General features: G+C 41.5%; 1 protein-coding gene across 15 annotated transcripts in view; it reads left to right on the top strand.

Annotated features, from left to right (window-relative positions):
- Nucleotides 1-13,890, top strand: part of NAV3 (neuron navigator 3) — a 789,636-nt gene that overhangs the window by 628,824 nt on the left and 146,922 nt on the right. For 11 of the 15 annotated variants that reach the window (XM_040343949.1, XM_040343948.1, XM_040343941.1 and 8 more), the window contains one exon: nt 12,529-12,579. The exons of the other annotated variants lie outside the window; for them this stretch is intronic. In XM_040343949.1, the coding sequence (XP_040199883.1) occupies nt 12,529-12,579 (51 nt within the window). The remainder of the gene's footprint in view (nt 1-12,528; nt 12,580-13,890) is intronic. 15 annotated transcript variants of the gene reach the window in all.

Here is a 13,890-nt window from a genome sequence, read left to right as displayed (position 1 = left end):
CTGAATTGGACTCTATGGACTAACTGTCATCCATTTACAACTTGATATCACACACTCACAGTGTTTTATCTGCACAGTGCACCTTGTGTACTTAACATTTGTGTTTACTATTCTATCACTTGAATATCTGATAATCATGCAGCGCAGCTTAATTATTTATTTTTCCCTGGTTGTCTGTTTCCTGATAACCACAGTGCTGGGAGCTTTCTCTTTGTGGTCACTAACTTCAAGGAGGTGTGATTACTGTGTGTCTAAAACCCCTCAGCACCTCCCTTTTGGATCAGTTTAGTTTTCCAAACCATCACTGCTCTGTGGCTCTGTATGCTCTGTACAGCAGAGAAGCAGGAAACAACATGCAAAAACGAAACTAGAAACTTCAGGTACATTATATAATTGATTTTTATCTATTTTTAAGAGACTTACACCAGTTGGATCTTAGCCTAATTTCGGCGTATCTTGCTTTCTGAATACAGAAAGAAGATACGCCGGCGCAGATTTGAATTTATGCGGCGTAAATTCTTTCTGAATATAGCCCTGTGTGTGTAAGGGTCAAGAGTACCAGGGACAAAGCCTGAGCAGCAGTGCTGACCAGAGAGAAAGTTGGCTTGGTATTTTTGTTTATTAATACATCATTGTTGTGGCAAGTTGAGACCCCTGCGTGGGAATTCTGGATGGACTGTTCATTTCTTTTATATAATAAAAGTGTGCCAAAAAGCCCTTAAACGGCATATCTGGCATGTCTCAGCTCACTGGTAAGCTCTACACTGAAGCTAAAGAGACCCCAATATTACAAGATTACATTATATATATATATATATATATATATATATATATATATATATATATATATATATATATATATATATATATACACACTTTAAAGGTATACCCAACAGGCCTAAACAAGAAAGATAAAAAAAAATGTTTGGGTTTACATACACTTTAAGGGTACATTCCAGACCAAGCATTCATTCTACTCCCTCAATGGATCTGCATATGTAGTGGCAACAGAGAATTACACATAACCTAGTAAAAAGTTAAATGCCGATTATCAATGCAGGTATACCCTGACCTCCTTTTGTACCTGGAGCAGTCAGGCACACATGTGCGTAAACATTAATGTTTGGTGTGGCTCATGTGTATATACCTAAGTATAATGACATGGCAGACATCTGTAAAACATACACCAACTTATATTAAGGATAATAATACCAGTTGGATGAAATATTCGAACCCATTGGATTGCCTCACTTACAAGAAGTATTTAGAGATGTCTGCAAGTAATTATAGATGAGATTGTTGTCTACATGCTGCTATGTTTTTTGGTTGCCACAACTGTGGGTACCTGTAGATGGGTTGAGATGTATTTCCAAGAATGGCAGGATGCCACCCATAGTCTGTCACCAGATGCAGTGCCGCCTGCCGCCAAATGCAGTGTGTCACTTGCTACCCACAGAGGTTCATGCTGGGACCTGTAGTACTTCACTTTTGAGGGGTCACATCCCCAAAAGTGAAGGACTACAAGTACCAGCATGAACCACTGATATCATTAAGGGTGTGTCTTCCTCCCATCCCTGCTCCATGTCATTGCATCCTTCACTGTCCTCTCCTCTGTTGCCAGCTTACACATCTCCCGGTGTCTGCACAGTGTACTGCAGTCATCCATCTGCATACCGCCGACCCAACGGAAAAGATTGAGGAGTATGTGGGTGGAGCAATTCACTTGGCACGGAGTGGGAGGAAGTTGAATCCTCCTCTGCTCTGAATTGACGTTGCTCTTTGGTGACGTCACTGGTTGCTAGATGCCACACGACGGGCGCCTAGCAACCAGTTAGAGCAGTGAGCCAGTGGATTAAAATGGTTCCACCAGGAAAAGTGACAGCGGCGATGTAGCAGCCTATTTAGGGGCCATCAGATCGGCCCCATGGGCAGTTTCGGGGCACGTGGTCCACCTAACACAGCTGCTAATGGCGTTACTGCTGTGGAAAAAGTGCAGGAACGTTTTTCACATGCATTCTCGCAAGACTTGAGCCCTGGTAGAAGGGTTTACAGACAGAAGATGGATACCACCAGGACTAGGGCTGTACATATTTGTATTAATTCTGCACAGTCTGTTTTGCAATTGATGTCACCATATCTTTGACTAGTTTTATGTTTAGTCTTCACATAAACTATATGAGTTTATAATTCACCAAAACCTGAATTGATAAAGCACAGTTATATACAGTTATTATAGCAACATGTGGGTAACTTGTATCTTTACTGAACAGCAGAACAAAAGGCATTTATCAATTTCTAAATAGATGATTTCAGTTTCCGCTGTGTACCAAACTGTGAAACGTGTATTAGACAGTTACAAATAGTTTGCATTTACTATTACATATGTACACTGTAGGAGCCAGATAAATATTTATCAACATTATGTTTTATCTATATTTGTTTGGTTTTCCTGAAACCGAAAAAGTGACAGTGCAGAATTCATCTAGAATGAATGAATGCAGTTCAAAACGTATTTAATTAAAAATGTTTGTGTATGGAATGTTACTCTTGCTTTGTTGTGTTGTATTATATTATATTGACATGAGTCTTAAACACTCATCATGGTTTAGATATACACATGGTGAAGATTTTGGGAAAGTTTGTGTTCTTTAAGTCCTGGACTCGTTGTGAACTCCGTTATGGCTAGCCTGCAGGCTGTGTGTCAAAATCCATTGACATATTTGGCATGTAATCTGAAGGAAATGTATATTGCTTATCTTATTCATGTATTGTTTACATTGTGACATCCTCTTAGTAAGCGTGTGCAGATACTTTAGCAACTTCTTATAAAATTATATATCTAATCCCATGGTAGGAAAAAACATGGGTATCAGTATGTAATCCTACATTTGGTTTATGTCTATGATTTGTCAAGAAGTCCAGATCCCAGTACAAAAATTAAGATATTTTTGTAATATACTCGCCAGGTCAAGTTTAGAATACATGTACTATATTAATAAGAACAATAGATTATTTTAGCCATTTAACAGCCACAATGCCCCTAATAGCAAGAGATCATGTGACATTTTCCCAAATAGTAAAGGAAATCTATTGTCACAACTAGAGTTGGGCGGACACTTGGATGTTCGGGTTCGGGTTCCCTCTTCCTGGGCTTCCCCAGTGATGAAGCAGAGGGTACGTCAGAGGGGGCGGGGTCACGTGACGGGTGGCCCTGCCTCCTCTATATAAGTAATGTCACAGCTGCAGCGCGTCATTCGCTGGGCTGTGTCCAGCGCTGAGAGGAGGTCGGAGATGCTGCTGCGCCGGATGGATGGATCTTCTCAGCGCTGGAGCGGAGATCACCCGACGCAGGATCTTCTCATCGCTGGAGATCACCCGCAGCCGTCGCAGGATCAGGACAATGCAGGAAGCCGGGATCGAGTGGATTTCTCACCGCTGGAGGTTTTTTTTTTTTTTTAAATAAAGGACTTTATTCTTTGGTGTCAGTGTGTTTTTTTACAATACTTTACACTTCCTTCGTGAAATGGTAGAGGCACAGTGTACCTCATTACCATTTCACACAGGGAGGGGGGCCAGGATCTGGGGGTCCCCTTTGTTAAAGGGGTCTTCCAGATTCTGATAAACCTCCCGCCCGCATACCCCCACAACCACCGGGCAAGGGTTGTGGGGATGAGACCCTTGTCCCCATCAACATGGGGACATCCTCCCCATGTTGAGGGCTTTTGGCCGGGTGCGGTTCAGGAGAGGGGGGGCGCACTCTGTCCCCCCCTCTTTTCTACAGCCGGCCAGGTCAACGTGCTCGGATAACGGGTCTGGTTATGGATATTTAGGGGGAACCGCACGTCATTTTTGTTTTAAATTGACGGTGGGGTTCCCCTGAATATCCATACCAGACCTGAAGGGTCTGGTTATGGATATTTAGGGGGAACCGCACGTCATTTTTGTTTTAAATTGACGGCGGGGTTCCCCTGAATATCCATACCAGACCTAAAGGGTCTGGTTATTGAATTTGCGGGGACCTCCGCACATTTTTTTTTCCCGAACTCCGATCCCGGACCCAAACTTTTTTTCAATTATTCGGGTTCGGGTCCGGGTTCGGGAAAAACCCAAAGTCCGTACCGAACCCGAACTTTACAGTTCGGGTTCGCTCAACCCTAGTCACAACATATACTTTCATTTTATAATGTCAGCATTATAATACAGGCAGTCCCCTACTACACAAACACCTGATTTACAAACGACTCCTAGTACTTACAAACGGAGGGAGACATCAGGAAGTGAGAGGAAATCCACCCCTAGGAAGGGAAATTCTCTTCTGTAAATATGGGGAAAAGGTGTCTCCTCTCCACTGATGCTTTATCACCAATCCTTGTTTCCCTACTAACCCAATATTTTCAAAATCCAATTGTCATTGGGACAGGAAGTGAGGGGCACAGAAAGCAAAACAAAGGTGATAACCCTTCCCTATGCTATCCAAAAAGCTTAAAAATATATATTTTTTGGCTGGAGCTACACTTAAAAAATGTACCTGTTCCAACTTACGAACAGATTCAACTTAAGAACAAGCCTACAGTCCCTATCTTGTTTGTAACCCGGGGACTGCCTGTAACAATACAGACAATAATTATTTTTTACAATCCAATATAAGCTTGTTTAAAAAAATCTGTGTTCATGTAGCGAGTGCTGCCTGTCCGTTGGTCATCTCTGTCCAAAGCTTCCTGACTCCCTGCATGTTTTTGCAGCTTTTCCTCTGCTGTTTACTTTTACTTTAAATTTCTAATGACCACATATCCCATGGTACCTTGCTGCCTGTAAGCATTGATTCTTGTACAGACTGCACTTCCTGAAACACTTCCCCTCAGCACCTCTGTAGTTTAGAAGGCAGGCTCTGTGAAATGTGTGACACAGCAGTGACTAATCAAAGGGCATAGTAAATACTGTATGTGTCATAGAGTTCAAGGAAGTAAATGTGTGGAGTTTTTCACAATGTAAGTTTGCAAACTTCAAGATTGCTTGATTAATAGAAATAGATGGGATAGAAATAGTTGAAATACAAGTGGAAATTAATATATGATTTTGCATGTTAATATGTTTCAGAGTTGTAGGATAGTTCACCTTCCATAACATGTTACATATTACATGCTACGAACTGACCGATCCTGCATCTCCTGGAATCTCCGATCTGACAGCTAGCGGGGATCTTCTCCCCCCCCCTCCCGCTAGCTGCCATGTGAATGGAAAACTACAATATCCGGCAGCCTTTGTGACTGTCAGCTTGTAGTTTTCAATGAACTGCAGCGGCGCTGTGGAATGCCGTGCCAGTTCATTCTCTTCTCCTCTCAGGCGGGATGTATAGCACGCAGATACACTGGCAGATCTGCTCGAGACCTAAATGGCACCAGCAATCTGCTGATCGCTGGTGCAATGTGGTACAGGCTCCAAAATAAATTAATTAATTAATAAATGCACTTTTTTTGTTTACCTGCAAAAACAAATGAATTTATTTATCTTTTTTTTTTTTAAAAGTGAACTTATCCTTTAAACTCAAAGGCACTCAGAATTTATTACAGCTTACCAATTCTTAGATGTGATGGCTGAATTCATTTTCTTTTTTAGGCTTCCGAACGTTTAGTGTTACCTGGTGGGGTCCTGCCAGTAAGTCTGTTTTCCAAAAGAACAACATTTATGTAAAAGCTTTATTAGTAAAGTACCAAAACTATTTGCTGTAACTGCTTAAAGAGGAAGTAAACCCTGATGGATTTTACGTCCTCTTTGTTTCCCTGCAAAGGGAATGCATCGCATAGTAGCCCATTATGTGTCACTGACCTGAAACCGAAGCCTGTGATGTCCCCGATTTCCTCGCCTCCATGAAGCGTCCATCTTTCACCCTCTTTTTTCCGGGTATTGGGGCTCCGGCGCTGTAATTGGCCGGGGCCTCCAGTTACGGCACAATCTCCTTTAGAAATGGTACAATTGCCGCTTCGAAAGGTTTCTAAAGTGCGCCTGCGCCATTGTCTACGGTGCATGCACCGTAGACATAGCGCCCATCTTTTTTGCAAACATCTCTTAAACCGTGGAGGTTTAGGAGATATTTCGAGCACCTACAGGTACGCCGCATAATTTCAAATTTTGCGCGTCGTATCTTTGTTTTGTATCCACAAAACAAGATACGACGGCATCTCGGCTAGATCCGACAGGCGTACGTCTTAGTACGCCGTCGGATCTAAGCTGCAATTTTTCGGCGGCCGCTAGGTGGCGTTTCCGTGGAGTATGCAAATTAGCTATTAGCTATTAGCTATTTACAGCGATCCACAAACGTACGTCTGGCCGGCGCATTGTTTTTACGTCGTTTGCGTTCGGCTTTTTCCGGCGTATAGTTAAAGCTGCTATTATGAGGCGTACTCAATGTTAAGTATGGTCGTCGTTCCCGCGTCCAATTTTGAATTTTTTACGTCATTTGCGTAAGTTGCTCGCGAATAGTAGTTTGCGTAGAATGACGTCACCGTCGTAAGCATTGGCTGGTTCCAGTTTAATTTCGAGCATGTGCACTGGGATACCCCCACGGACGGCGCATGCGCAGTTAAAAAAAATCTTTGTTTACGTCGGGTCACGACATATTTACATAAAACACGCCCCCATTACATCAATTTGAATTCCGCGCCCTTACTCCGCCAGAGATACACTACGCCGCCATAACTTACGGTGCAAATTCTTTCAGGATTCAAAATAAAATAAATAAGTTACGGCGGCGTAGTGTATCTTAGATACGCTGCGCCCGGCACAAAGGTACGTGGATCTGCCCCTAAATGTGTTTCTGTTGCTTCTTCATCCAGAATTGGGGCACTCTAGTACAGGAGGTGTGTTACTGGCCAGATCAGCAGGTAAAAACAAAGGGAAAAGGCCTAGAAAAGGTAACAAATGCAGCCACCATATCTAATGATTGGTAAATTGACATATATTAGATTTTTGGTTTTGGGTTCCACATTAAGTCATATGAGGCTACATGGGAGCAAAATATTTTAGTAATAGAAATGAAAATGAAGTGCATTGCTCATAATGATCATGAGATTTGTTAGTGCTGGTAAAGTAAAGTAAAGTAGCAAAAAGCTGAGTGCCATGCTCATAGAAGATAATTGGATTTTTTGGCACTGGACTGACATCAGGAAAGTTAAATACATTTGGTTGTTATAGGTTGCTGCACCTTGTGAATAATTGAATATGCCAGTTTGGTTCCATGAAGCTGGAAGTTTATAATGTTATTATTGTAGCTACAGTATCACCATGTGGCAAATTATTCTAATTTGTCTTTTTCATGAATATATGGGTGTAAAGTGTCTGAACGGCATATCTTGACTATGATATATGACTAAGAAAGCCTACCCTTGGCTGTATGTATAACCGTACACAGAAATGACCCTGTCAAATGGTTTTCTATATTAAGCCTTAGGAAACACACAGGAGACTAAAAGTATGTTAAGAATTGCTTAGCGCACTGTAGAAAGTTAGGCTCTGCAAAAAAATGAAGAATACATCACAATATTTCATTTTCTTTGCTATGGTTGAACTTGTCTTTTTTGAACCTGAATACATACATTATATTGTCAAACATTTTTGGTAACGCCTTTAATCGCATCCCAGTCTTAGTCCATAGGGTTCAATATTGAGTTGTCCCACCCTTTGGAGCTATAACAGATTCAACTCTTCTGGGAAGGCTGCCCACAAGGTTTAGGAGTGTGTCTATGGAAATGTTTGACCATTCTTCCAGAACCGCATTTGTGAGGTCAGGCATTGATGTTCGACGAGAAGGCCTGGCTCACACTCTCCACTCTAATTCATCCCATAGGTGTTCTATCGGGTTGAGGTCAGGGCTCTGTGCAGGCCAGTCAAGTTCCTCCACCCCAAACTCGCTCATCCATGTCTTTATGGACCTTACTTTGTGCACCAGTGCATGTTGGAACAGGAAGGCGCCATCCCCAAACTGTGCTGTGCATAATGCCCACTGTCATACCATGCACACTCTTTTATTGTACATAGTGCCCACTGCCATACTCTCCATACTCCTCTCCTGTACATAGTGCCCCCATAATATCTTCCACAATCCTCTCCTGTACTTACTGCCCCCATAATACCCTCTGCACTCCTCTCATGTACATACTGCCCACTGGCATACCCTCCACACTCCTCTCCTGTACATAGTGCCCACTGTTATACCCTCCACACCCTTCTCCTGTACATACTGCCTCATAATTAAAAAAAATAAAACAATGTTTTTCGGCATGTAGAAAAAACAAAGTTTTTCAAACGTCATCATTAAAACGACGTTGCCCACACGGTCGCTTAAAAAAAATGCTCTAGCAAAGAGTGGTGACGTACAACACGTACGATGGCACTATAAAGGGGAAGTTTCATGCGGATGATGCCACCCTTTAGCTTTAGCTGATTTCGTGTTAGTAAAAGACGATTCGCGCTTTTCTGTCTGTTACAGCGTGATGAATGTGCTTACTCCATTACGAACGGTAGTTTTACCAGAACGAGCGCTCCCGTCTCATAACTTGCTTCTGAGCATGCGTAATTTTTCACGTCGTTAAAGCCCACACACGGCCATTTTTTACAACCTTAAAAACGACAACGTTAAAAACGTTGTGAAAAAATAGAGCATGTTCGAAAAAAAATTTGGCCATTTTTTAGAACCCTAAAAATGCTCTGAAGCCCACACACAATCGTTTTTAATGACATTAAAAAAAACTCAATTTTTTAGAACCCGAAAAACGGTCGTGTGTACACGGCATCAGTCTCAGTTCTGTTTTTTTCTCTTTACTGATTCTGGCTAAAGCACAGAGTTATCTTAGAATGTAACATACTGAGGGCACAGCAGTCAGAACAATTTAATATTACACTTGAGTGGTTTTATAAGAGCTTTTATTTTGGGGAACAGATTCATCTGAAAAACAGCTGTTGTTCATTTAGATACTTTTTTTGGTTCAAGGAGTATAGCGAAAAGATAGACGTTACACATTCAGTTGCTGCTCTAATTAATTTAAATATGTTGTAATACTTGAGCTAGAAGAATGCATATTATTGAGGAGCTCTATAAAAAAAAAAATGATAATCTATTCCTATTATAAAATGCAACAGCCTCGAGTAATGGCATCATTATAAATTGTTTTTCAACCGAATTACATTTTTGCCATTTAAGAGTCTGTAGGAAAAAAAAATGAAAGTAGACTGCTACAAAAATGCTGAGTAGCAGCTACCTGTATGGGTATCCAGTGACATCCTCACCTTGAGTCGGTTCTTCACCAGACTTTGGTCCCCAGAACTGGCATGTCTAGTGTGGAAAGTTGGCTGTGACTCCTTGTGGCTTTACAGCCGGCTTCCCACTGCGCATGCACTTTGTTAATGGCCCCACGGCCTCTTCGGCCCTGTCATGTGTCCCTAGAGGTTGTGGGCAAGGAGGATAAGGGGGGGGAAGCTTCTGGTGGAATCACCTAGGCCGATTCCAGCATAAGTTAGATCAGGTACATGCCAAAACTAGGTACCAACACCCCCCCCCAATAACCTCCAATATTTTTAGAGAAGGGGGAAGGATTCTTCAAAGCAGAACTTCTTCTTTAGGACGAAGTTCAGCTTTAAAGAAAAACTACAGTGTGATTTCAGGGAAGAGCTTTGTGAATATAGAGAAGTTTCATTTTGCAAAGCATGCCCACTGATGAGCAAGGAAAAAAAATGCATTTTTGCTTACACGTGATTGGATGATAGAAGTTAGCAGAGCTTCAACCTCATTCACAAGCCTTGGGGAAAATTCCCTTTAAAGTGCATTTTCTATTGCAAAGGGAACCATGTAGTTGCCTTTAGTAATCCACCACTATATTTCTGGTACGTCCAATGGTTAGTTATTTTTGTTTGTAGCATGTATACAGGGATACAACATGGAGAAATAAGCATGTATCGCAAAAAATGTACTAAATATGTTTCCCTTAACATAAGCTTTAAAAGAGAAGTATGTTGTTTTTTTTTTTTGCTATTCATACTTACCTCGGTAGATGGAGCATCAGGCTGATGCTGCCACTGTCCCCCGGCATCTCTGCACTCAGAACTGAGCCACCGAACACCGCCAATGGCTCGGTTCTCACTCCTCCCCGAGCAGAGCCATACTGACTGTCAGTCAGCATGGCTTCTGCTCTATTTCTCATCGCTCATTAGAGCGCCGAGCAGTGGAGGGGCGGGAAGAGGCTGTCTCAGCGGCTCGCTGAGACTGCCATCAATCAGGGCAGCTGGCGGATCCCGACTTGGAAGTCGTGATGACGTTCTGCCCTGAATGATGGCAGTGACATCAGCAGAGAGTGGACTTCAGACGGATCTCCACTGAAAACGGGTCACAAGAGAGCAAAACGAATTGCACTCCTGTGACCCAGAGGAGAAGCCCCAACCTAAAAAGCACAGGCTGGACTTCTCCTTTAATTATAGGGCTCTAATTGAGCTATTTATGTACATCCTAATGCCTAAAAGTACCCATCGCCATTAAATTATAGCGGATCTCATGAATAGGTACTGTATGCCTACAGACTCCTTCTTAACTTTTTTTCAGTCATAGTGTAAGCAAGGCCTGCATTAGGTAGCTTGTATTGGGAGGAAATACTTTCACAAAGCATATAGGGTACTGATGTCTTTTAAATAACAGCAACAAATGAACTGATTTTTAGCACCGATTTAAGCAATTCAGAGTTTACAGGATATGTTACTGAAGGGTGGTTTCCATTACAGGGTTAGTGTGCCTTCTTGGCATAGGAAGAGGACGTTTCTTCAGTCTGTACTTGTTCCACACCTCAACTTACCTGACTGTACATAGTAAAGAAAGAGCCTTCCTCGAGCGATCCCACCTCATCTGGAACCTGACCCAGTGCTATACACCAGGAGCATACAAACTATGGCCCTCCAGTTGTTCAGGAACTACAATGCCCATTGTGTCTAGTCATGTCTGTGATGTCAGAGTTTTACAATGCCTTGTGGGGTGTGTAGTTCCACAACAGCGGGAGAGCCATAGTTTATAAATGCTATACACTGTCCTTCATCTCCCTACCACTCAATCACCAGAAGCACTCAAAAATGACTTGGGGTCCCCTATTTAAAAGGTTCCCTCATCCAAAATGGGACCTGAAGTCTCTTGAAAATTCTGTATCCAATCAGACTACCTTTCCCTCTCAAGGTATTGTACGGAATCTCTAAGGGACCAATTCCCTTATGAGACTCCCCTTCCGATGCAATAATGGCATTAGGCTGCCTACAGGTGGGAGGTCTAACTGCACCTGCCGACACTGACACCTTTTAATAGGTATACAGAATCTTGAGGCACCCTAGTGTAAAATGTAAATGTTGTTTGTCAATGGCAAACCTAAGCCTGGAATGATGCACATCACCACCACCGCCATGAAATTAACATAGCATCAGAAGCTTCCTTCAGGACAGAGTTACTCTTATTGTATCTCATCATAGCCCCCCTCCACATCGCAGTCCCCTCTTCATGTGGTATTGCCCTTGATTCTTCTTGAATGTGTCCTAGCTTTTCAACTTCAAATACCTGCTACTGTTCAGCATTTTTTTAAGTTGTACAGCAAGTTGTAATGAAGCATAAAATTAGCTCGTTAAGTAACTTACCCTCTCAGCTAAGAAAATGTAATTTAATCGGTAATGTCATTTATAGGCTTCAGATTATAACTATTAGAGGCCCGAGATCTCATGATATAATAATTATTTGTAGTTCTGTGATTTTTTTTTATTTTAATAGTATTGACTTTCATATTTATCAGTGTTGCTTTTTATTTAACAACATGCATGCATATATTTCAGTACCTTGTTTCTCATTAAAGTGGTTCTAAATGCTTAGGGTCTTTTTTTCTACCATAATGCATTTGATGCATCCAATAAGATAAATAAAAACACTTTCTAGTATCAGCTTCCCCCCCCCTCCAGGGACACACAGGGCCTGGCTTGAGAGCAAGACTGCATGTCTGGCCCCATAGCAAGTGCTTGCTTGCAATGGGGTCAGACACAGAGGAGGAGCGGAGAGCGCTGGCGGAGGACCCCAGAAGCGGAGGTTCAGGGCTGCTGTTTGCAATACCATTGCACAGAACAGGTGAGTATAACATGTTATGTTAATAAAAAAATGCCTGTAATAACGCCTAAAGTTTTTGTTACTTTTTGAACTCAAAACGCAGATTGTGTGGCTCCCGAAAATATTCACCTTGTATTAATCACATAAACCTGCATCATTGGTGTGCAGTAACCCATAACAACCACATTTATTTATCTCACTATATCTGAATTCATCTACACTTTTATTTTTCTGTTGTAATTACATTTTGACTACTATATTAAAAGTACATTTTAGCTCTGTTAAGACATTTATTATACCATGTTGAAAGTAAATCACCGTTTAAGAACTTACTATTTAAAAATATTGTGCAGTGGAACCAGAAAACACACACTACTTGGTTACGCATACCTTTACTGCTCTTATTTCCATTTCAGAGCCTGCATGGGTTATAGGGGCTGTCGGAGTACTTGTGAAGAGCAGGAAAGGTATATGTTTTACTTTTTGTGCCACTTTCCAATACTAGATTTACCAAGTAGTTACAGTTCATGCTCCAGGAGACATTTCTTGCTCCTTAAGACTGGAAGCAGCTCAAAATGTTTGAAAAGCCTACACACACTTGGTGCCAGTATGTAACATATTTTACAAAATGTTCTTTCATAGACATTTGGGTTTCAACTTTTCATTACAATCACTCTTACTTAAAATGTTATTACCTATGTGTGAATGATGGATCCCATTTTCTCTGCAGCCCGCTCATTTGTCACGGTAGATAAATGCTATCTCATTCCAGGAGACCTTGGCTACAATATAATGGTTGCAGTACATATTCAAAGACTTTGATGAATGTAGGCAATTTAGAAACTGTTTTCTTAGTAGTAATCAGTTTTTTTTTATTTGTGCATCAAATTGTTTTATGCAGAAATTAGTCTACAAAGGGCATTTAAATGTTACTGGCACAGAACTGAAATTTGATAGCAAATCTGAATTGTGGTTCATGCGGTCAACATCTCAGAAATGTATTATATTGTTCTTCGCTAGAGTTCTAACGAATGAATGCACAAATATAAAGAGCCTAAAACATAATGCAGTCTATACCACTAATTCTTTAATCATTTTCTTAGCTAAAATGTTGTTTCCTACAGTAAATCCCAAAATGCAATGTGTGGTTGTTACAAATGGACCCAATTTAATTTGGTGCTAGTAGGCAGATTTGTATGTGTTTCCATATATGTACATATCCCTTTAAATGCAACATGCAAATTATTCAAGTAACCAAAGAATTAAGAATTCCAGAGTATAAAGCACAACCATATACAGTGTGTGTGTGTATATATATATATATATATATATATATATATATATATAAAACATTCCAATACATATACCGTATATACTCGAGTATAAGCCAAGTTTTTCAGCACATTTTTTGGTGCTGAAAATGCCCCCCCCCCCCCCCCCTCCGGCTTATACTCGAGTCACCTTTTTGCACCTGATCTCCCGGATTTGGGGACCCAGTACCAGCCGGTAGTAGGTCCCCTGGACCCCAAACTGGCACATATATAGCCCCACTCTTCCTCTACAAGTGTGCAACGTTTGCTGTCTGGGGGACCTACGGCCGGGGAGCACAGTTTTTTTTTTTTAAAGCCGGGCACCCCTTCTATATACTACCATGTTAAATGTAAGTCTAGCCATGGACACAGTGAGGCATGGACACAGTGAGGCATGGACACAGTGAGGGCATGCACATGGACACAGTGAGGCAAAGTGAGACACAGTGAGGCATGCAGATGGACTTA

The sequence above is a fragment of the Rana temporaria genome, chromosome 3 (genome assembly GCF_905171775.1).
Source record: "Rana temporaria chromosome 3, aRanTem1.1, whole genome shotgun sequence".
Taxonomy (NCBI): Eukaryota; Metazoa; Chordata; class Amphibia; order Anura; family Ranidae; genus Rana; species Rana temporaria.
The sequence above is the reverse complement of the archived record's forward strand: the minus strand, read 5'-3'. Positions and strand labels throughout refer to the sequence as shown.